At 43.9% G+C, this 25564-nt stretch overlaps 1 protein-coding gene across 3 annotated transcripts in view; it reads right to left on the bottom strand.

The window, feature by feature from the left end:
* Nucleotides 1–25564, bottom strand: part of FLVCR2 (FLVCR heme transporter 2) — a 63424-nt gene that overhangs the window by 25399 nt on the left and 12461 nt on the right. For 2 of the 3 annotated variants that reach the window (XM_049898109.1, XM_049898111.1), the window contains exons 2-3: nt 4700–4841; nt 293–433 (exon numbers count right to left, since the gene is read on the bottom strand). In XM_049898109.1, the coding sequence (XP_049754066.1) occupies nt 293–433; nt 4700–4841 (283 nt within the window). The remainder of the gene's footprint in view (nt 1–292; nt 434–4699; nt 4842–25564) is intronic. The other variant, XM_049898110.1, reaches the window with a different exon arrangement.

Here is a 25564-nt window from a genome sequence, read left to right as displayed (position 1 = left end):
CTGCTTTACAGAGATGACACTGAGGTGAGACTTGAAGGACTAGTAGGCATTGGCCAGACAACCTGGCATGGGAAGTAATGGCTTTCTAGGTGGAATTTATAGCCCATGCAAAGGCCCTGAAGCAAAGAGCTGGTTCTTCCGGTCAACCCCAAACAACTTTACATGCACATTTGGGATTTGGAAAGGGTAAGATACAGAGACAAATCAGGTCTCTTTTACCTCTCAGGGCATCTCATCTTACGTTACCAGTTGTTACTGGCTCAATTGCGCTCCTGACACATCTCTACCTTACCGTAGGTGACGAGAAGCAGCACGAAGTTGAGGTTTTTGAAGAGCCGGGCGATGGAACTTAAATATGAAGCATCAGGGGATGCCAAGGCATAGCTCAAGGACTGGGCCCTGCTGGGGGGATATTTAGGCTTCTCCTTAAACACTGAAAGAATAGAAACAAAGAGATCACTGAAAATCCCCAGGGACCCACCCCAGTTGAGCTGACACACAGGCAAGAGCTGATTCCATCATCTGAGACGGATCTAAGGCTCCAAAAGGAAAGTTAAGTGCCTTACAGCCTCCTCTCTTGAAGCTGCTTCTCATTGTCTGAGACTGAGTGCGTGGCTTTGATTTTTTTATTTTTCTTTATTATGTTTTAAGTGAAAGTTTACAAATCAAGTCAGTCTCTCATATAAAAATTTATATACACCTTGCTATGTACTCCTAGTTGCTCTCCCCCTAACGAGACAGCATACTTCTCTCCACCCTCTATTTCCATGTCCATTCAACCAGCTTCTGCCCCCCTCTGTCTTCTCATCTCCCCTCCAGACAGGAGCTGCCCACATAATCTCATGTGTCTACTTGAGCCAAGAAGCTCACTCCTCACCAGTATCATTTTCTATCTTATAGTCCAGTCCAATCCCTGTCTGAAGAGTGGCTTTGGGAATGGTTCTGGTCTTGGGCTAACAGAAGGTCTGGGGACCATGACCTCTGGAGCCCTTCTAGTCTCAGTCAGACCATTAAGTCTGGTCTTTTAAGGAGAATTTGAGGTCTGCATCCTGCTCCATCAGGGATTCTCTGTTGTGTACCCTGTCAGGGCATGATTACTTTTTCTTAAGAGCTTATGGAAAGCTAAAATCATTGGGTATCCGAGACAGCGTCCAAGGATCAAGGATCCCATAGAAATCAGCAAATATCGTACCACAAAGCACTGAAAAAATACAATACATGGATGGACAAGAAGTGAAAGCTGGAGCTTTGGGATTAGTGAGCCCAGTTTACGGCTTAACAACAGATCTACTCCAAATGGGATGGGACTGTGGTACCCATGCTTAGCACAGAGCCTGGTACACAGGGACCCATATAGAGTCCCTGAGTAAGTGAGAGGGATCTTCTATAGCAAAAACCTGGAGGCCAGTCCTAGTTTCTCAAAGTCTGAGTCAGACACACCTGCCTCATGAAGCAGACAGGGAAGACGGACATGTGTTTCTCCAAGGGTGGACACTCTAATATGAAGGACTGGGAGGGACAGTGGGAAAATCACTCATTTTATTTTCTATTTTCAGTATAACTGGTATGATCATTTTGACTGAACTGACTGCCAAATCTGTTTAATCAGCTGTTTGGCTAAATTGCTGTTGTTTGTGGTCATCAAGTCTGCTCTGACTCATGGAGATCTTATGTATAACAAAATGAAATGTCTCCTGATTCTGTGCCATCTTCATGATCACTGCTTCCCCAATAGACTCCAAGCAAGCAGCATGTGGCCTCCTCCGCCCCCCATGAAAGCATTCCTAAAAGGTCAGTAGAATGTTTCCAGTTAGAGGAAGCTCTGGAAATGAGGTTTACTCTCTCCTGGAAGATGAAAGGGGACCCTTCACCTCAGAAAACTCCTGAGCCTTGACTTCAGAACCTTGGTTCTTCCTTCTCCGGAAATAGTCCTGGATAACTACTTCCCCACCCTACCCGCCATGTTCTCACCCTTCCTCTTGCCTGTTCACCTCCCCTTCCACCAGAGGAAAGAAAACAAGTCAGGAAGGTTATTATCCCTGCCACAGCAGGGTGGTTCAAGGTTTTGGCAACTACAAACCAGAATTCAGATAAGATTTTTCAATTCTTTACTCAATTACTTACAATCTGTCCTTGATGATAAATTTGAAAATGTAGATATATCCTATCTCTCAGGTTTTCAACTGCAAAGAAAACTAGGCCCTTACCTGCTACAAACATTACAATTTGAAACTTTAAATCTGGCTAAGTAAGAGTAAAAAGCAAAGATGTCACTCTGAGGACCAAGATGTGCCCAACCCAAGCCATGGTATTTTCAATCTCCTCATGCAGAAGCTGGACAATGAATAAGGAAGAAGAACTGATGCCTTTGAATTATGGTGTTGGCGACGAATATTGAAAATACCATGGACTACCAGAAGAATGAACAAATCTGTCTTGGAAGAAATATAGCCAGAAGGCTCCTTAGAAGCAAGGACGGCAAGATTTCATCTCACATTGGACATGTTATCAGGACCGATCAGTTCCTGGAGAAGGACATCATGCTTAGTAAAGTAAAGGATCAGCAAAAAAGAGAAAGACCCTCAACAAGATGGATTGACACAGTGGCTACAACAATGGGCTCAAACATAGCAATGATTGTGAGGATGGAGCAAGACTGGGCAATGTTTCATTCTGTTGTACATGGAGTCGCTATGAGTTGGAAAGAACTCAAAGGCACATAACAACAACAAATAAGAGGGTCCCTGGCCTTATTGTTCTTCCCTGCTCTCACCCACAGCTCCACAGCCACAAGTTCCGGCTTGATAAGCTTCTAGCCTCTCCAGAACACTAAGATGTCTATACGAGGCATTCTGCCAGCTTTTAAAGGCCTCAGAGAGCCCTTCCTCACCCTGGACTCCAAGGGAGAGAATGATACATGAAGAGTGGTTGAATGAGTTACAGGATTATAGAACCATTTGGCTCTGAGGGTGAGGTTAGCAGCCAGGAATGAAACCTTTATCATGTGAGGCAGAGCTTTTAGACACGAAGTAAAAGCTGGTTAACCTTTAGACAGGTGAGTAACTGACAATGAAAACCTCCACCTTGCTGTTTCTTAATTTATCACAGTCCATATAACATCACTCAGAGGAAAAAAGGGGATATAAAATTATAGTAATTATAATTTATTAATTATAATATCTCATTTATTAAATGCACACACATATAAACTAATAATAATCTGAGGTTGGTGGTTGGGATTAATTTGCACAGGTTAAATTAATGGTCATTCTTCTCTATATTTTCTAGATATTCCATAATGAGCATATATTACTTTTTTTTTTAATTGTGGTAAAACATACATCACAAAAATTTGCTCTTTCAACCAGTTTTAAGTGTACAATTCACCAGGCTGTGCATCCACCACTATGATCCATTTCCAAAGGAAAAAAAAAATTATTTTATCACCCCAAACAGAAACCCAGTACCCCTTAAGCAATAACTACCTGTTCCCCTGTCCCCTCACTTCTTCCTGGTACTACCTGTAGCGACAACCACATCCCTTTCCTTGAGTGTAAATGGTAATTCTGACTATCATTTTACATGTAAAGTTTATTTTTCTCAAAGTGCCTTACATTATCTTGGCATTAATGCTAAAGCCCATCTGCTGTTTTTCTGTTCCCTCTCTTATAAGGCACAGAACTAACAAAGCCTAAACAGTTGGCTATTAGAAAGAAACTGGGAATGGAAAAAAAAAAAAACTCTTAGTCTAAGGATGAAACCAGAATAGACTTGCAGATGAAGTCTAATCACCCCCTGGTAACCACTGATAAACTTCTGTCTCTGTGCATTTCCTCTTCTAGGTATTTCATGTAAGTGGAATCAGTGTTTGTGCTTTTGAGTCTGACTTACTTCACTCAGCCTAATGGTTTCAAGGATCATCTATACCATGTATCAGAACTTCATTTCTTTTTATGGTTGAATAATATTCCATTGTATGGACATACGACATTTTAGTTACTCATTCGTCTGTTGATGGACACTTAGGTTGTTTCCACCGTTTGGCTACTGTGAATAATGCTGCAATGAACATTGATGTATATCACTCTTATAATTAAAAAAATATACATTAAAAAATGTGGTCCCTAAGTGTTCTCAGGAGAATCTATGATATTTTTAGTGCCTGCGGATCAATTTCTGTTTTTGTTTTCAGAAATTTAGAGTATAGAGTTAGACAAGCTGAGCTTTGAATTCAATCTCTGCCACTTACTGGCTATCTAATCTTGAGTAACTTAATTAACTACTGTCAGCCTCCTTTTCCTCTTTGTTAAATGCAACTGATAACAGTACCTTCACCTCATAGGGATGTTGAGGTTTAAACAAGATCTAGCTTGCTTAGCACAGTGCTTGTGATATCTTAAGTACTCACTGAGTTTTCACCAAGAGAATCAGCAGTCTACCACTAATTGTGGTGAGGTGGGTTTAGGAAACAGGTTAAATACAAATAAAAGCTTTACTGAGCCCCTAACAAAATACACAGGACCAACTACCATTGTACTCATGTCAACTGCTTAAGCTAAAACATTTAAAGACCATGATGAACACAGCCTCCAGTTTCTGTAAATGTCCATGGCATTCTAGGGCCATGTTCACATGTGCCTCACCCAAGACAGGAGAACCTTACTCCCCCCTCCCCAGTCCAGTCCATTAATGACCTTACCAATTATGACAAGGATGAAAAGCAGAGTGGCCACACCTCCTATTATGTAGAACATAATGCTGATGTGGTAGGCAAGCTTGTCCCGGTCTTCGATGTTGGGTACCAAAACAGGAGGAACCAAGAACCCAATTGCAATTCCAAGCTGTAGAAGACAGATAATCTGAGTTACCAGTGGCCAAGAAAGGATGACATGATTTTAAGAAGAATCCTAATAAAAAAGCATACTCCCCAAATTCGAGTCCTTAAAATCCAAACAGGGATTGTCTCCCCCCTCAAGACAACAGAGAAACTACCAATGCCTGGGGAAAAAAATATAGTCGAGGATCTCAATGCAAGCTGGCTCTTCTCTAGCTGTAAACTAATGAACCACAGTTTCTATAAGCAACATCATGATAAACGGAGAAAATACTGAAATTGTCAAGGACTTCATTTTATTTGGATCCACGATCAACACCCACGGAGGCAGCAGTCAAGAAATCAATTACGTATTGCACTGGGCAAATCTGCTGCAAAAGACCTCTTTAAAGTGTTGAAAAGCAAAGATGTCACTTTGAAGACTAAGGTGTGCCTGACCTAAGCCATGGTATTTTCAATTGCCTTATATGTATGAGAAAGCTGGACGATGAATAAGGAAGACCAAAGAAGAATCTATGCCTTCGAATTACAGCGCCGGTGAAGAATATTGAATATACTACGGACTGCCAGAACAACAAACAAACCTGTCATGGAAGAAGTACAGCAGGAATGCTCCTTGGAAGCGAGGATGGTGAGACTGTCTCATATACTTTGGACATGTTATCAGGAGGGACAAGTCCCTGGAGAAGGACATCATACTTGGTAGAGGGTCAGTAAAAAAGAGGAATACCCTCAACGAGATGGATTGACACAGTGGCTGCAACCATGGGCTCAAGCATAGCAAGGACTGTGAGGATGGCGCAGGACCGGGCAGTGTTTCGTTCTGTTGTACATGGGTCACTATGAGTTGGAACTGACTCAACGGTACCTCACAACAAGATGGAGTGAAACAATGTTGATTAGTTTTTTCTTGTGCCACTTAAATTCTTGATTTCACTGAGTCTCAATCTAGAATGGAGAGGCTAGCTGGGGAAAAGTCTTACACCCTACAACCCAAAGAACTTGCAATCGGGAAGAGTTGGAAGCCTAAAGTCATTACCACATCTTGCAAATATGAAAGCTGAAGTTTGTTGTGTGACTAACCTAGCAACTTACATAGTATCTTTAGTTTGAAGTCACACACAACTGCACAAATTTATATACACAAGACATGAGCACATGCAAACTGGCAGTAAACACACACAGATACACACCCCAATAATTGAAAACATCTCATATCTAGATTGGAGTTCAAATTCCAGTAACCTGATAGATAACATGACTTAAGTGTTTCAGAGGTCAGAAATGCTTTCATTCAGTACTGACTGGGTGTGAGACACCTCCCAAAGCCCTTTTCCCCCACAAGTTAAACCAGCTTAAAAAAAAAAAAATTTCAAACCAACTGCTGTCAACTCAATTCCAACTCATGGTGACTCCATGTGTGTCAGAGTAGAACTGTGCTCCACAGGGTTTTCAATGATTTTTAGAAGTAGATCATTAGGCCTTTCTTCAAGGTGTCTCTGAGTGAACTCTAATCTCTAACCTTTCGATCAGCAGCTGAGTGTATTAATCATTTACACCACTCAGGGACTCCACCACACAAGATAAAAAACCAAAAAAGCCAAACCCACTGCTGTCAAGTCGATCCCGACTCATAGCGACCCTATAGGACAGAGTAGAACTGCCCTGTAGAGTTTCCAAGGAGCGCCTGGTAGATTCGAACTGCCGACCTTTTGGTTAGCAGCCATAGCACTTAACCACTAACGCCACCAGGTTTCCACACACAGGATACCAATGCGGAAATTAGAAAATGCTCTGAAAACTCAGATAAGCTTCAAATTCCAAAAGTGAAGGATGATGAGTAAGTCCTTTGCCTTGAGGTCTCATTTTTCCTTTATTGTACTTTATAGGAACTGCAGGTAGAGCAGCACCCTGCTTCCAGTCCACACTACAGCACCATTTATCAGCTGCCAGTCTGCTTGCCTTCCTACTGGTTTTCCGGGCTGCCAATTACATCAACTCAGGATGGATACTAGTGGTTCTCAGCTCTGAAATACTCACTAAAAGCCATCAATAGGCTGGGTGAAGCGTTCTTCCAATTTATGACAGTAAGAAATCAGTGAAGCAAACACATCTTTAAAGTATCAACTATGTGAAAAGTACTCTGCTAGATATTTTAGGAGGAACTGAGATGTATAAGGCAGGGTTCCTGCCCTCGAGAATACTAACACCCCCTGAAACTATTGCCCTGAGATCATCTTTAAACCTTAAATCAAAATATCCCCAAACTCTTCCTTAAACTAAACAATAGGTTATCGTATCAGTAAAGAATGGTTGCCTTTGAGCATTATGCTCTTTTAAAGAACAATCTATGTAGGATCAAATTGACAACACCAACTTGAAAGATCAGATAGTAAGCTTAGGGCGCAGTAAGTTTACGTTAATGGGGGAGAAATAATTCAGAAGAGGAGGGTGAGAACTACTGCAAAATTTGAAGAATGTAATCAATGTCACTGAACTGTACATGCAGAAATTATTGAATTGGTGTAAGTTTTGCTGTGTGTATTTTCAACAACAACAACAATAAAAAATATAAAAGCTTAAGATGAGGAAAGATATGGAGAATTTAGGTTCCAGTCTAGTGCTATTACTGAGTATTTCCTCCAAAAAAGTCAAGGCATAAATATTACAAGATAGATTTGGGCATAGGGTTTCACTCTTTTTGATTATGCAAATACTAATAATTGTGAAACTTGGTTAAAAAAAAAGTTAAACACACAACTACCATATGACTCAGACTAGGTATTTACCCAAAATTAATAAAAGCACATCTCCAAATAAAGAATTGTACATGAATGTTCAAAGCAGCTGTTTTTGTGATATTCCAAAACTGGAAAATATTAATGGAGAAACAAAATGTGGCAATTCCCTGCGATGGAATACAACTCAGCAACAAAAAGGAATTAACTATTGATGACCTAAGTCAGTCATGAAAGGAAAAATATTGTATTATCTAACTTATATGAAATATCTATAATGGGCAAATGTATAGAGACCAAAGTTTACTAGGGGCAGGAAGGAAGGCGAAAAGAGAAATCGTTTAGGAAGCACTGAGTTTCTCCTCATGGTGATAGAAAATTTGGCAACGGATATTGGCGATGTTTGTACAACACGATTAATGTAACTGATGTCATTAATTGTACACACGAAAAATGTTAAATTGGTAAATGTTGTGTTATATATATAAAATAACTCATTCCTGCAAATATACATACATATTTGTAGGAATGAAGAATTAACTTTTTAAAAAAAATACAAACAATATCACAAATTGTGGATTGAAATTATAGAATGATATAGTTCAAAAGTTTCTTTGCAATCCTCTATTACAAACCAATTGGAAACTCTGGTGGCCTAGCAGTTAAGTGCTATCTATGGCTGCTAACCAAAAGGTCAGCAGTTCAAATTCACCAGGCAGTCCTTGGAAACTCTATGGGGCTGTTCTACTCTGTCCTACAAGGCCTCTATGAGTCGGAATTGACTCGACGGCAATTTTTTTTTTTTAATTATAAACCAGTTAGGAGCCCTGGATTACAAACCAATTAGTGCGCTTAAGTTCTAGAGGTTAAGTGACTTGTTCAGGGTCACACAGAGTTGTAGTAGAGCTGGGCTGAGAAAACAGATCTGGCTCGTCAGGCCAGTGCCTCCTCCACATGGCATGGCAGCAGGGTCCTCCAGGGCTAAGAACCTTGAGGAAGACGCAAGTGAGCAGGTGTCTCCTAAAGGGAAGTATATTTCGTGTTCGCAGAGATTTATTCTTCTGTTCCTCAGTCACACTGACTTGTTAAAATAGAGTCAGGTTTCTCCATTGCTTACCTCCAAGACTTTGAGGTTAAAAACCAGCCACAAAGTGATAATACAGCCTTCTTCATACCTGGGAACCTGGGCCCACTTCAGGTCATGTTTGGCCCCCTACACGCTCTGGAGCTGATGATCCGAATTCGGTTCAATAGAATCCTGGAGAGAAAAGTTCTAGAGTCCAGCCATCAAGGCTCTTCCCAACAGTGGTACTTACAGAGCCCACTCACAGAACAAAGAGAAGCACCTTCTCCATCCACACACCCAACAGTGTCCCTAGCTCACCATGCAGGGAAGTTAGGCCAGAGTTTCTGGAAGGGCTCCGCCAGGGTCCCATTTGTGAGAGTGAGGGAATGTAAGGGAAGTCACCCGAGAGAAATAAATCCTCCCAGCTGGTCCTACACTACATGCCTGATGCCTCCATTCTCTGTGTCTACATACTAAGCCTGAGTGAGTGCTGTTCCACCTCAACTCCAGCATGGAAGCCTTCTCCAGCCACCAGTATGGAGCAATGGGATGGAGGGACCCACAGTAACCCCAGCCAGAAACCAACACTGTCTCACAGTAACCTTTCTCAAGGAGGAAATTGGCTCTGGATGTACTTTCACACCTAGCATAGAAACTACTAACGCATTAGGGATTGGACTGTCAAGTTCTGGTTCTTTTGTTTTTTCAAGACATATTTTTTTCCTGCTTCTTGAGAGCAGTGGTCAATGAGAGTGCATGGTTCTATTGCCAGCTCTTAGTTTTCTGGTCTGCACCATAGGGTTGTTGTTGTTATTAGCTGTGGTCGAGTCAGTCCCCAAGTCATGGTGACCCCGTGCACAAGAGGATCTGACCATTGCGAGCCATAGGTTTTCACTGGATGGTTTTTGGAAAGTAGGTCACCAGGCTTTTCTTCCTAGTCCACCTTAGTCTGGAATCTCCACTGGAAAACTGCTCTGCATTTCACTGGATGGTTTTTAGAAAGTAGGTCACCAGGCTTTTCTTCCTAGTCCACCTTAGTCTGGAATCTCCACTGGAAAACTGCTCTGCATCATAGCAACACATAAGCCTCTGCTAACAGACAGGTGGTAGCTGTGCATGAGGTCCACCAGCTGAGAATCAACCCTAGGTCTCCTGCATGGAAGGTGAGATTGCCACCCCTGAACCGCCATGGCCCTCTGACCCATAATAGGTATTCAGTAATGTTGGCTGGCTGGCTGCCTGGACGGATGGACAGATTGGGGTGAAAAAATTCCGTCTGTACAAAACTGAGAATATCAACAGGTCTGCCTGTCAGGGTTTAAGGTTCTTTCAACAAACCACATTGTCTGCACAGTGGTAAGAAGAAAAGTGTATATGGGTGAGTAGGGAGAAGGTAGGCTAGCCTGACATTTCTCGGGATCTACTGGGTACTGGGTGACTAATATACTTCATATTTTTAATTTAATCCCAATAACTTTACTATAAAGAAAAAAATGAGAAAAACGATGTTCAGCACCTTGCTAAAGGTCACAGAGCTAGCCAGCCGAAGAGCCAGGATCCTAAGCCAGGTCTGTGTCTCCAGAACCCACGCTCACCTTGCTGTCTCGCGTGAAATGTCGCCATGATGGAGTCAACACAGATGTCTACATTTTCATCCAATTGAGTTCCACCACACAGTTGAAGGACACCTCTAGGGCAAAAGACAGAGACCTGAGCCCAAATCAGTGCCAGATTAATGCAAAGAGATGGGAGAATGTTCCTTCAGCAGGGTGGTGCTGGCAAAAAGCCAGAGACCCAGGCTGAATGACTGAAAAGCACAGCTAAGTGGTTTTGACTTGGCTTATGTCCCTGCATTTCTTTTAATTATATCATTGTCGACAAAATATAAAACAGATCACCATAAGCTATCAAACCAAGTCACAGTCTTAGCTCTTCAGGAACTTTTTAAAAATTGCTTTTAAGGTAGAGTTTAAAAAAAAAAAAAGAACAAACCTATTGTCCTCCAGCTGATTCCAATTCATAGGATCCTACTCATAGGACCCTAAAGTAGAGTTAGGCTACTTTGTTTTTGCTTTATTGTCTTCATTTTTGCATAGCCCATGGCAGTGTTTCCCAAACTTGTCTGATAATAAATATCACCAGCCTCAACCCAACTGTGACCCTCTGAGCTGGGTCAAAGCATCTGTATTTGAATATGCACCAATCCTTATCACCCATCAAAGGCTTTGAGGTTGGCCTCAGCAAACTGACCTTTGGAAAATGTGACCTCATCCCTTTCCTGCTTAAAACTTTTCACTGACTTCCCCTTGCTTTTAAATTAGGGGCAAAAAATCCTAAACACAGACCACAAGGTTCTGCACACAGGGTCTGTCTGTCCTGCCCTGGTCTTCTACTTGCTCCTTGGGACCCAGCCACACTGGCTTCCTTTCTGTCTTTCAAGTGTCCAAAGCCTCCACATGCCCAAGGATCACAGGGCCTTTGCACAAGCTCCTTGGCCAGAACTAGAATGCCCTTCGTGGCTCTTTTTCATCTTGTAAATGCAGACATCCTTCAGTCTGAGCTCAAGTCATGCTTCCTCAGGGAAGCCTTCCTTTGATCTCTCACAGGTCCTTGAATAGGTAATTTCATATTTGTATGATTATTCAGTTAACACCAGGCTATAAGCTCTATGAAGGAAGGACTCATTTATCTCTACAGCCTAGCCACAACAACAGTAATCACAAGTAAAAAGTATTGAGCTCTACTTGGAGTGGAATCCTTCGGTGGCACAAACAGTTAAGTGTTCAACTACTAGCTGAAAGATTGGCAGTTCAAACCCACCCAGAGGCACCTCGGAAGAGAAGCCTGGCCATTTGTTTCTGAAAGGTCACAGCCTTGAAAACTCTATGGAGCAGTTCTACTCTGCACACTTGGGGTCCACATGAGTTGGAATGTATGGCAACTAACAACAACAACAACTATTACACGGAGTATCTCAAATAATCCTCACAACAACCCCAGAAAAGAGGGACCTAACATCGTCCCAATTGTTAAACGAAATAAAAATGGAATTCTGTGATTGACAAAATGGCATTAGTAGTCAAGTGGACAACGCCCCTAAGACTTGTCTTTACCGAAAACTTAAGCCTAGTTTTTCTGTACATGAGGCCACCTTCATTGGCTAATGAGATTCTGACAGCATTTTTCACCCTCATTGACCAATGAGATCCTGACAGTGCTTCAACAGTAAATTGCATAAGCCAATCAAAAATAAGCTTCTGTGTGTGTGTGTTTTCAATAAAAAGCCAGTCACTGCTGATACTCTGCAGAGTACCCTTTCCACATGTGGTTTGATGCTACCTGATTCTTGAATCTTCTGCCCAAATAAACCTCATCTAATAGATTAATTTTATTATGACTCAGTTTCTTTTGACACAATTTTACAGATGATGCAGCTGGGGTGCATTAAGGTTAAGTCATTTGTGCCAGGTTCAGGGCTACAGGAAGCACAGGTGGAGTTTGCACACACAGCAGTTCTGAATCCAGTGCCTGCAAGCTTAATCACTGCAGTCTACTTCCCCCCAAAAGGGAGTGTTTAACAAAAAATGTGATTAATGGAGGGATGGATAGGCAGCCTGCGACACTAAATTTTCATTTTACCTTTTAACTCAAGGGTGATGTCTCAACACTGCTGCAATGTCAGTGGTCATAAGCAAGTGTCACAGTTAAAAACAGGTCTGTGCAGCCTGACTGAGAGCCATGCCTGAGGGCTCTGAGTGACAGGAAGAAATCACATCTTGTGCAATGTGTCACCTGTCTTTCTGGCTGAAGCATCTGGCAGAACAAGAATATTAAAACCAGAAAACCATCAAGCTGCCACTGGGATATGATTCCCACACCTGACCCTTCCATCCCCCTTTTAGGACCTAAACTCAAAAACCACCCATCACACAACAAAACACACATGCAACACTGGCCCTGAGACCCAAAGAACCACTGTCCCCATCACCAATCACACGGGGCACTCGACAAAGCCCTGAGTGAGAAGCTGAGCAAGAAGGCTGAGTCAGAATCCTGGCCCACCAAGCTGCCCTCTCAAATCCTGCCTGGTCATGGGTCAGAATATGCCCTGACCATCGAGGGACCATCCACAAAAGGCAGGGAGCTCTGTGTCAACACCATGTGAGGGCTTTAGTTCTAATGGCACAGGGACAGAATAGCTGGTGCTCATCTGAGTCCTTTGCTAAGGCCCCAGTCACCTCATCTTCCTGACTCTTCTTGTTAAGAGGTGGTGATCTCAGCAAACAGGTTCCTTACCCACCCAACTTCATTCCTCCTCTGCCCACTCCTACTCCAGGCAGGCCATGCTCTCCAGAGAAAGCTGAGCACACCCTCAGTTCCAGGACTGGGCCCCAGCCGGCTCCAGTCAAATGGCTCATGTCTTTCCCCTGGGATCAACCATCAGGTCAGGGAAGGGCACATGTTGAGGGTCAGAAATGTCCCCTAATGGGTCAGTTGCTTTCCCTGTGGCAGAATCCTGGGCTTTAAGGCCTACATCAAATTGGTCTCCTCATAACCTAACCTGGGGCTCGCCTTGCTCTTTCAGGGGCTCACGCCTGTGCTCAGCTCTCTGTTTTAAGAGGAACCCTTTGCCTTTCCTCCTTTCCACGTCAACATTACTTGGAAGCATCATCTCTAGTGCAGTGGTTAAGAGCTCAGGCTCTGGGGTCAGAAAGATTAGAGTTCAAATCCTAGCTCTACCCCTTACTAGGTATGTGACTTCAGGCAAGTTTAATTCATCTGTTTGAGCCTGTTTCCTACCCTACAGAAGGAGGATCATATGACCTCTCTCAATCATGGGATTCTTGTGAAGACTAAATGAGCTAACGATCATGGACTATTTAGCAGCATGCTTTGCACCTAGGAGGGACTCACTCCCCATCTGCCAACACGGGCTCTTCTACCCTTCACCTTCTTACCTAGCAATGGCCGCAGGCAGAGAGAGGTTCCAGTGGACTCACAAGACATACCTGATTTATTTACAACAGTTATGCAATCCCCCTATCCTGGTTCTCCTCCTCTTTTCTCCAGCTTCTTCCATCTACTTTTTCTAAATTCTCTGTCATCCTTGACTCTGTCCTCTCACTCCTCCCCTACATCTATTCTGTCCCAGGTACTCAGAAGTCCACTCTGAATCTGCCCCTTTCCCTTCAACCCTTTAGCCTTACTCCCAGACAACTGGAGATCTCTTTCCCAACCCACCTGCATGCTGTATTGAGGTTCACATTCCTCAACACTGCACAGCCCATGCAGTACCTGCACAAGGACCACCAAGGAGTAGCCGTCTCTGATGAAAGTAGGAAGTCCAAACTTGTGTCATGGATTGAATTGTGTCCCCCCAAAATATGTGTCAACTTGGTTAGGCCGTGATTCCCAGTATTGTGTGGTTGACCTCCATTTTGTGATTGCAATTTTTGTAGGTGTTATAAATCCTAACCTCTGCCTGTGGTTAAGGAGGAAAGATTATAGAATTAGGGTGGAATTTTAACACCCTTACTAAGGTCACGTTCCTGATCCAATATAAAGGGAGTTCCCTGTGGTGTGATATGTACCACCTTTTAACTTACAAGAGATAAAAGAAAAGGGGAACAAGGGGAGGGGGACCTCATACCACCAAGAAAGCAACACACTGGGAGCAGAGATGCCCTTTGGACCCAGGGTCCCTGCACCTGAGAAGCTCCTCAACCAGGGGGAGATTGATGACAAGGACCTTCCTCCAGAGTCAACAGAGAAAGAAAGACTTCCCCTGGGGCTGATACCCTGAATTTGGACTTGTAGCCTACTAGAGTGTGAAAGAAAAAATTTCTCTTCGTTAAAACCATCCACTTGTGGTATTTCTGTTATAGCAGCATTAGATGACTAAGACACTTGGCTTCCTTCAACCTAGTTTCAAACTACCTTTCCAGTCCCATCTTCTACTTTCCTATATGTCCCCTGTACTCCAGCCAAATTGGACTATTCACTATTCCAACCTTTCCATCGTTTAGTCTATATCTTTATCCATGCAGTTTCCTTGGTCAGAAAGTTCTCCTTTATTTTTTAATTTTTCAGTTCCTTCACAGAGTTGTCCGAGCTAGGCATGATCTCCTTGCTGTAAACTCCTCTAATCCTTTGGTTTCCAGACATTTTTTTCTTTTTCTTTGACAATACATGGTTTAATATATATACATGTGTATGTATGTATATATACGCATTTGCTTCTAAAGCTATTAATTCTTTGTTTCATTTAAACATTTTTTTCTAATTTATTTTAATTTTTGTTGTTGAGAATACACACAGCAGAGCATACACCAATTCGACAATTTCTACATGTACAACTCGGTGACACTGATTATATTCTTTGAGTTGTGCAACTATTCTCACCCTCCTTTTCTGAGTTGTTCCTCCTCCATTAACATAAACTCACTGCCCCCGAAGTTTCCTATCTAAATTTTCATGTTGTCTTTGACAATCTGATCCTGGTGCCTGGTAAACCGAACAGATGCTTGCTCAATAAGCAGGTGTTGAATGAATGAGATATAGTCAACTGGCATGTCAGGAAAATATCACTTTCATTCCAGATCTATCAGGTAAGCCCAGATCCAGGGAAAGATCTAGACAAGTATCTCATACAAAGTTTGCTATTTAACAAAACATCATTGAAGGTCCTTTTTAAATCACCTTATAAAAGGTAAATTGGGATTCAGTCTACGCTTCCACACACCAGGTTTGTTTAAAGCTCGTCAACCCATATGAGCAATCTTAAAGCGTGAAGTGTGACGCCATCCCCCACAAAGGGTGTTTTTACATGATGAGATAACTAGGTTGCTAATGTGTATATAGATATGTATACATAAAAAAAAAATACACATATATAAATATACATATATGTACATACACATGTATGTATATACATACCTATATGCACATTAGAAAAGGTCTTACATAAAGATTAATCTGAAGAGAAGGTTCATAGAATATGACAGTTGCGGGCACAGCATATATCAGAAAATTTAAGCTATGAAGACAAATGTCTTACTTATCCACTGCTACTATAACAAATACCACAAGAGGATGGCTTTAACAAATAGAAATGTATTTCCTTACAGTTTGAAAGGCTATAAATCTGAATTCAGGGCGCTGGCTGTAGGGGAAGGCTTTCTCTCTCTGTTGGTTCTAGGCGAAGGCCCTTGTCTTTTCTGAGCTTCTGCTTCTGGTCAATTTTCATGTAGCTTGGCATGTCCTTCCCTACCCCTCCCACCCCCGCCTTGCTTGTTTGTTTAATCTTTTATACCTCAAAAGAGATCGATTAAGGATACACCCTACACTAATCCTATCTCATTAGCATAACAAAGACAACCTATTCCCAAATGGGATTATAATAACCACAGGCATGGCGGTTAAGATTTACAATATACATTTGGAGGGGACATAAATTGAATCCATAACAACAAATATACGAAAATGTGGCTATTTAAAGGGTCACCGAGCTCTATACAGAATTTGTCAGCACTAAAAAAAACTAGTATTTGCTAAAAAATGTAGTATACCAAAATTTCCATTCCCTCAATGAGCGGGATGACACAATAGTGGCAACAATGGACTCACACATATCAACGATTATGAAGATGGCGCAGGACCAGGCAACGTTTTGTTCTGCCACACACAAGGTTACTATGAGTCAGAGCCTATTTGAAGGCAATTAACAACAACAATTGCCGTTCCATATAAAAACATGCCCAGACGCTTCTGGGGTTATAAGAGACACATTTAGAAGACAGCTGAGCGGCTTGGCGTTGGCATCCCGGAGGTGTGGATAGCACTAGCAGGAAGGCCACCACTAAAGCACCATCTCCCCAGACCATGTCCACATGGCAAAACATGAGCAGCACTTGGAAGTGACTTCAAAGCTCATTGCCCATTCCCACACACTGGTGTGTGTATTTAAACACCACAAAGATGGTGCTATTTAGACAACTTTGCACACTCCAGTATGTAATTCTAGTACTATAAATACCCTGCTCCCCCCTCAGCAAGTGTCATTTAAATGTTTATTTGCACCTGCTAATAACTGTTGTTGGATGCCTTTGATTCCAACTCATGGCGACCCTATAGGACAAAGTAAAACAGTCCCATAGGACTTCCAAGGCTATAATCTTTACAGATGCAGATTGCCACATCTTTCTCCCATGCAGCGGCTGGGGGGCTCTTACCACTGCCTTAGCAGGGCTTCTTAATGAATAACTAACCCGGGCAAAATAGAGCACAGACAGAGGCTCCCATGTCCCAAATGCAAGGGACTAGGTTAGAGCGGGAGTCCCTGGGTGGTGAAAACAGTTGATGTGCTCAGCTGTCAATTGAAAGGTTAGAGGTTCAAGTCCACCTAGAGGCACCTCAGGAGAAAAGCCTGGCAATCTACTTCAGAAAAACCAGCCATTGAAAACCCTATGGAGCACAGCTCTACTCTGACACATGCGGGGTTGCCATGAGTCAGAGTCAACTCAACAGCACGTGGTAAACCGGGAAGGTTAGAGTGAAAGCACTCTGCAAAAAAGCTACCTTTGGACCTATGAAGGGGGCTCAGCAAGAGGTCCTGGGACTGTCTGTGGATGCCCAAGAAAGAAGCAAGGAGAGGCCAGGGTGGCTTCTCAGACACTGGAATACTGAAGAACTGAAAACACAGGGCTTGAATTTAATCATGAGTATGGGCCCCCTACTGCCCAGAAACACCAGATTGTTCCTAGGAAAATGCCACGGTCAGCGATAACAGTGCAGGCAAAGCCTGCTCATATGACTCTCTCTGAAAGCCCTTGGCTTCTTTTGAAAAGGCCAACTCACTCTTAAGGAGGTACCAGACCTTCAGGAATAAAAACAATCCTACTGGTTTGGGAAAAATCACTTACGAAAGGGGCTTACACGATAAAAGGCTAAGCTTATGTCTCTAAGAACTTAGGAAGCAGAGCCGCAGCTTGTCAATGCCACACTTTCTTAGAACCCCCTCCTCAACCACAGGGTTTGTTCACAAATCTGTGACTATGCTAGTGGCTGGCACTACCATGACACTCTGGGAGGAAAAGAGGTTAAGGAAATGCAAGAAAGAACAGCTATTGAAATGAGGATTACCTACAATCATTGATTCCTAAAGAAGAAAACAATAGTAATAGCTGCTACTTACATTGTGTTCACCATGCAACAGGCACTGTCCTAAGCACTATATATACATTAACCCTTTCAATTCCTATTTTAAAATCGAGAAAACTTGGGTTTAAGTAGCAGCTTGCTCAAGGTCATGAACTAGTAAGCGACAGGGCTGGACTTCAAGTCCTAGGCCATGTGTACTAGAGTCTGTACTCTTAAGCATTATTCTCAAGGCTCAGGTCTTGGCTGCAGTTCAAACTAAAGAAACTAATATGTACTGAGCACCTACTGTGTGCTAGACAGTGTGCTAGATGATTTTTCACATGCTCTTTCATTTAATTCCTCACAACAGCCCCCTGAAGTCAGGATCATTATCTCCGATTTGGGTTTTTAGAGATAAGAAAACATCTGTAATTTGCCCAAGGCCAGCCAGCTTCCAATGGCAGAACTGAGATTCAAACCCATGGTTATCTGACTTCCAAGCCCTTGATGAACAAAGTGAATGTCACAGAAGGGTGAATGCCCACAAGAGCTGAAAACTCTTCCAGTCTTCAATGCTCTATTCTGTAATTTAAATGTATGTCCAGCTTGGGGGAAGCAATGGTCTATTTACCACTTAGTCATGACCTTTAGGATTTGTTCTTACGTGATGCTAAGTCTTTTTTTCTTTTTTCATGTAGGTATTGTCTCCTCAACTCATTTGTCAGCACTTTGAGGGCAGGGACCTTGACTAACAACACTTCCTTACCTTACCATCCCTCCTGTCCCTAGCCCAGCACAATGCCAAGAACAGAGATGAAAGCCCAAATCACTGTTGGCGTCAACATGAAAAGGTCCTCTGTGCTGAAGGCTGACAGCCACTGGCTCACAGAACTGCCTCAATGACTCAGTTGAGAAAGAGGAAAAATAAGTGGGAGTCTTTCGAACCACCAGGTCAGCAGAGAACAGAGTGCAGACCTTACTGTCTCTCAACGTGGTACCAAGAGCATTCTTTACACTTGAAGTAGGCAAGGTGCAAATCCAGTAACCCAGTGCAGTCGAGTCGATTCCGACTCATTTCCACCCTACAGGACAGAGTAGAACTGCCCCATAGAGTTTCCGGCAAGGTGCAAAGCTCCATTCAAATGCTTTGGCACTTCCCACCAGCTCTGTCCCAGACTCCAGCACACAGCAGCCAACAGACACCTCCTCCAGTCCTGTGTGTTTTTGTTATGTTCAGCTTTACCACTCCCTGCCGTTTGACAGATGGTGGGAAAACGTCCCAAAGAAGAAGAAATGTCTGCTTGGTAACATGCTGCCATGTAACATGCTGTCATTCCTCAAGCTCATTCATGTGACAATAAATACAGTATCTCCCCTTATCCACAGGGGATATGTTCCAAGACCCTCTTTCCCTCATGGACGCCTGAAACCCAGGATAGTACTAAACCCTATATATACTATGTTTTGATCTATATGTACATATCTATGATGAAGTTTAATTTATAAGTTAGGCACAGTAAGAGATTAACAACAATAACTAATGCTAAAATAGAACAATTATAACAATATGCTGTAATAAAAGTTATGTGAATATGGTTACCAGGCAGGATGGAGCAAGAAGGCGTGAGATTTCATCATGCTACTCATTTAGCATTTTCAGACCACAGCTGATTTTGGGTAACAAGCTTCAGGAAGCAAAATCTCAGATGCGGGGAGGGGCATTACTGGGCAGAATTTCCTTGGTGACAGCCGTCCCATTCTTTTTTTTTTTTAAGTTGTCTGTTAGGTGAAAGTTCACAGTTCAAGTTAGCCCTCCCATTCTGGGTTTTGGTGGTGAAACTCTGACCCAGGCAAGTTACTCATGGCAGGCCCTGGGAGGGCTGTTGCTCAATGGGCTGCCCTGAATAAGACTCAGTTCCTCTCACTTGGGTGTATACTTCCAGAAAGAGAGTAGGCTCCACGTAGTTTTTTCCTAAGATGCCAACCTCATAAATTAACTAATACTCTGCCTCATGACCCCAGAGGGAAATCTGGAGAGAGAGGGAAAAAGCTCAATCTTGTACCAAGAAAACCCTTAGTCATCCAGGTCTAACATCATCCCAACAAAGCAGCACCATCAGATCTAGCCCTGTTATACAAGGAATGACTCAGGGACGTACTTAGGCAAAAATGTCTCCCAATATCCTGCTCTGATGTCACTTCCCCTCCTACCTGCCTGATATTTTCACCATTGCTTACTCCTTAAGTGGCTGGCTTACAGTCTAATCTCTCTTCCCTTAAATGTGAGCTCTTCAAAATCAGGGGCCTTATCTTTCCCATTCACTGCTATATCACCAGTGCTCAGAATGTTGCTTGGCAGAGTAGGTGTTCAATAAATATTTGTTCAATCAATGAAAGAAGGCTGTGGTGCATAGACCAAGAGGATGACAGCCTTCTTCCACTGGCTCACATTTGTTGCAATGGGGAGACATGTCAATCGGAGAGACACAGGTAGGCCAGCTAGAGGGGATGTAATCCAGGACAAACAGAATTCAATGATAGAATACAGCACAGACAAAGACTGGATGACCAGGGGCCTATGTGGATTATCTACAAGGGATATTTGCAAAATATGACCCAAGGTGGGGGCATTCTAGTAAAAGCCATAGGATTTTTTTTTCTTTCCATTATGATAAAATAAAAAATAAAATAAAATAAATTTACCATTTTAGCCATTTTTAAGTATACAATTTTCAGTGGCACTAAGTTCATTCAAAATGTTGTGCAACCAGTACCACTATCTATTTCAAGGCCATGGATCTTTGTGGGGTAGCATGAAAACACAGGGCCAGCCATACCTGGGGTGCCCTCTTCCCTAAGATAATGGGGAACCCTCTTCCCTAAAGGGAGACAGAAGAACTTGGGAAACAGAGACTTGTCAGCGACAAAATGTAACATCTTCACTAGGACTTCACAGGCCCCTTCATCCACCATTCATTACTGATGATCATTGCTCCTTGGTAAATGTGAGGGGCCTTAGAGAGAATGTGGCAAGACCAGGACTACCAGGCCCTTAGAAGAAAAACTCTCACTCCTGGTCCCTATCTCCTGATGTTGTCATTGTTAGCTGCCATGGAATCAGCTCTCAACTCACATAGCAATCCCATGCACAGTGGGACAAAACATTGCCAGGTCCTACACCATCCCCATGATCGGATTATTGTGATCCACAGGGTTTTCACTGGCTGATTTTCGGAAGTAGATGGCCAGGCCTTTTTTCCTAGTCCATCTTAGTCTGGAAGCTCCGCTGAAACTTGTCCAGCATCATGGCAACACGCAAGCCTCCATTGACAGGCGGGTGGTGGGGCTGTGCATGAGGCACATTGTCCGGGAATCACATCGGAGCCTCCTGCAGTGGGGTCTGAATCAGTTCTATGCGCGTGTCCCCGTCACCATTTCCTATGTTGAAGAGGAGGCCCCGTAGCCACGTACAGACTTAAAACCTGCATTTTGCCATTCCTTGGCAAAAGGCCCTTGTATGTCAAGTTGTGAGCTTCTCGGAATCAAAAGGAACCAGAACTCCTGTAGCTACAGAATGGTTCCGCTCAAAAGGGTCAAATCAGGAAGTGCCTCTTCCTCTCTTTGCAGATGACAGGAACATTCTGGAACCCCGAAGCTCTGAGAGAGGCTCCCACAGCCTGAAGGGCCAGCGCTTACTCTGAACAAAGAGCTGACTGTGAAGGTAAGAATGTGAGCCTTATAAACGGAAGGTGTGGCTACAAGCCCAAGGCTGCTCTTCATGAGACAGAAGGGACATGATGTGTGTACAGGGAAGCTCTTTTACTCTCCTGTCAAGGGCTAAATTCAGAGTCTTCCCCCCGTCCCCTTTAAGTTCAAGAAAGGACACTTGTTTAAAAATCAACATTCACATAGCATCTCACAGTTTTCAAAGCACCTGTACATCTAGTATATTACGTGAGCCTCAAAACAACCAGTGAGATCAACAGTAGGACTGCCATTGCGCAGATGAGGCACCTGAGGCCTGTGAAGGGCAGGTTGTTTCCTCCACTGCGTAAAAGAGTTTAAGCGACTGGCTGAAGTCCCAGAGTTAATAAGGCGTGAGGGCAACATCAGGACTTCTGGTTTTCCCCCTCCCAACCCTGTTCTCTTCACACTGGGCATCAGTAAGGCATCACGCAGCTGCATGTCCCAGGAATATGCGGTCTGGTGGGCTCACTGCAAGGAGTCTTGCTACATAAATATGGAGTGTGCTGACCGGTGAGCTCCTGGGAAATGTGTGGGTCACCACAAAATGCATAAGTATTTACTCTTATTTTATTATTATTTTTTAATAATCTTATCCGGACTGTGAATCAGAGGGTGGGTCAGAGAGAGGAGAGAATGAAGATGCATCCAGAAGTCCCTAAACAAACTGGCAGTGAGTGATCTGGGCCCTGAGAAACAGCTTCCTTCCTCCTCACGACAGCCTTGAAAGAACCGAACACTAACAGAGATGACCCTCCTCACCCCACAAATAAAGCCTAGGTGAGGGATTGTTCAGATGCCTGTCCCAAGGCCACACAGCAGGCCAGAGGCTGAAGATGTCTCTTGGTGACCAGGGCAGTGACATAGAGTAAACATGAGGCTGGTGATGGGCTGGAAGGGCTCCAGAGAGCCAGAGAGTCTTGCCAGGCTCCACCTCCCAGCTCAGCCAGCCCCAAAGCGGGAGGGGCTTTACCACTCACTGCTCCCCCTGGCCACCACCTGTCTGCCAGTCTGTCATCTGCCATGCTGTGGTGACTTGCTTGTGGTACTGTGGTGACGTGCGTGTTGCTGTAATGCTGGAAGGTATGTCACCGATATTTCAAATACCAGCAGAGTCACTCATGGTGGACAGGTTTTGGCAGAGCTTCCAAGCTAAGACAGAGTAGGAAGAAAGGCCTGTGATCTACTTCTGAAAATCAGCCACTGAAAACCCTATTGATCACAACAGAATACTGTCTGATATGCTGCTGGAAGATGAGCCCCCTAAGTTACAAGGTACTCAAAATACACAGTGGCCACAACAGTGGACTCAAGCATACCAAAGGTCAAGAAGATAGTGCAATGTTTCATTCTGTTGTACATGGGGTTGCCATGGCGGCAACTAACAATAACAGCTCTCCCTGGAGACCCACTTCAGAGGCTTCAGGAGTTAAAAGATGCAAACCGGGAGGATTTTCTCAGGTGACCTACTGCCATCACCACCACCACTGTTACCTGCCATCAAGTTGATTATCCTGACGGTGCAATGGTTAAGTGCTTGGCTGTTAACCAAAACGTTGACGGTTCAAACCCACATAGCAGTTCTGAGGGAGAAAGACCTGGCAATCTACTTCCATAAAGATTACAGCCAAGAAAACCCTATGGGACAGTACTACTCTGTCACATGTTAATCTTTATGGAACCAGATTGACAGGCCTTTCTCCTGCGGGGCCACTGGGTGAGTTCAAGAAGCCAACTTTTAGGTTAGTAGCTGATGCAAACTGCTTTCCTACTACCCAGAGACCTCAAAGGGGGCCTAAGTACACATAAAGAAGAGAAGGATTAGTAAGGGGGCTGGGCCAAGTTGAATCCTCCCCATTCGGCCCCTCTGGGACCATGGCTGGCAAGTTATTAAATGGTATTCATTGAGAATGCCTGCAATCTACCTTCCAAAGATAATCTATCCCAAAGATAAAGCCTTCGATGGGGAAGCAATGGAAATTGGTATTGGAAAGAATGCTGACTGCAGACCTCCTGCAGCTATTCATCCTTCCATCCAAATATTCTCAACTGTGTGCTATGAGCAAGGTCTTTAAATTTTCCGTGTCTCAAGGCCCCGGCTGCCAAAGGGGGCTGATCTTTACCTAGAAGCCTGCTGACTCTGGCACTAGCCTCACTTATCAGCAGAGAGACTAGACAGATAGGTCTGCTTAAGTTTCAAACCAGGAACGAGAATCTGTCCAAAAAGATTTCAGAGAGAGCTATTGAGATGCCCTGAAGGCGGAAAGATCTAGAAGCTGGAATCCAGAGATAGCAGAGAGTTGCAGAGGAGGAGTTTGGTTTGGCTTCCACACCAGGAGTTCTCAAACTCCAGTAGATATGGAAATCACTGGGGGAGCATCGAAAACACAGATTTCTGGGCCCAACCCCAGGGAAGCTAATTCCTTGGGACAGATGCGGAGGCATTGGTGGTTCAGTGATAGAATTCTTGCCTCCCATGTGGGAGACTTGTGTTCAATTTCCGACCAATTTCATCTCACGAGCAGCCCACCACCCATCTGTCAGTGAAGGCTTGTGCGTTGTTATATGCTGACCAGGTTTCAGTGGAGCATCCAGACTAAGACAGACTAGGAAGAAAGGCCTGGTGACCTACTTCCAAAAAGCAGCCAACAACAACCCTGTGGATCACAAAGGTCTGATCCACAACTGACCGTGGCCAAGCAGTGTTTTGTTCTGTTGTACATGGGGTCACCATGAATTGGGAGCCGACTCAACAACATGAATAAGCTGGGGTGTCCAGCAGTCTGCATTTTAAACGAACACCCCAGTTGGTTCTAGTGCTGCAGGTACACAGACCACACTTTAAAAAGCACTACTGTCAACTGCCCCAAGGAAGAAAATCATGAGAAAAGTCTCAGCTGTAGGTTTCCCCCAGGTGTCCCAAGGCAGGGATGGTAGGAGAGAGACACTACTCCAGTGTCCAGCTCCTTGGTAGGGAAGGAATTGTCTCCTGGGTGAGCTCACGAGGATGACCCACAAACATGTCCAGCGCCATATAGGAAGCCCAGGAAAAAGGTCTGAGGAGGTGTTCTCTCTAACGGCAGCCACCACCCCAAACAAACAGCCCATGGGAATGGCTCTCCAAGGCTGTCACATTTTTGAGAGTAGGTGTCATAGCAAATAGCCTTGTGTACAGAGAGCTGCCTCTGGCACCAAAGGGGACCCAGCCATGTCAACCTGGTCACTACAGGCAGAAACCAGGAGAAATGAGGAGGTAAAAGAGGAGAACAAACAACCCCCAACCTTGCTACATCTGCCCCCTGCCCGCTCCTGGAACCGGCAGGGCTGTAATCAAAAGCAGTCTCTTGGAACTGAAAGGGGCTTGTGTTCACCTCCTCTCTGGAGAAGGAATCCAGATGAGGGCCAAAGCAAACACCGCTCCATCAGGAGGTTCCATGACACCCTGTCCCCAGGTCTAATCCTAAGATTTTGGTAAGCAAAGGAAATCCACCTCCTCCTCTCATCTCCCACTTCTGCAAACCCAGATGCCACTGCTGCTGTTACCTGTCCTCATGCTGGGGCAAGGCCACGTCCTTGAGCTGTGTGGGGGTGAGGGGCCCAGTTAAATTTTCTGCATGACATAAACAAAGAAAGATGCTTGCATTAGGTCAGAAAGCAGAAGAATCTGTCAAGTCACCAGAACCTGCAGAGTGACTCTCCATCTCTGAACACCTCACCAAAGACAAAGACCCATCATCCTGCAGAATCAAGGGAAGGGAGACACTGCCCTATGGGGTTAAGTTTAGGAATGGTCCTATGTACAAGTTAGGAGATAGAGAATAAAGAAGGAGGAAACACCAGCTTCCACCTTAACCCTATGGCTAAGCTCTGGCAGCGCAGTGGTTAAGAGCTCAGGCTGCAAACCAAAAAGTCAGTAGTTTGAATCCACCAGCCGTTCTGTGGAAACCCTATGGAGCAGTTCTACTCCGTCCTATAGGGTTGCTATGAGTCGGAATTGACTCAACAGCAAGGGGTTTGGTTTTTTGGTTTGGGTAATGGGGATCC

Source organism: Elephas maximus, chromosome 10 (assembly GCF_024166365.1).
Source record: "Elephas maximus indicus isolate mEleMax1 chromosome 10, mEleMax1 primary haplotype, whole genome shotgun sequence".
NCBI classification, from domain to species: domain Eukaryota; kingdom Metazoa; phylum Chordata; class Mammalia; order Proboscidea; family Elephantidae; genus Elephas; species Elephas maximus.
The sequence above is the reverse complement of the archived record's forward strand: the minus strand, read 5'-3'. Positions and strand labels throughout refer to the sequence as shown.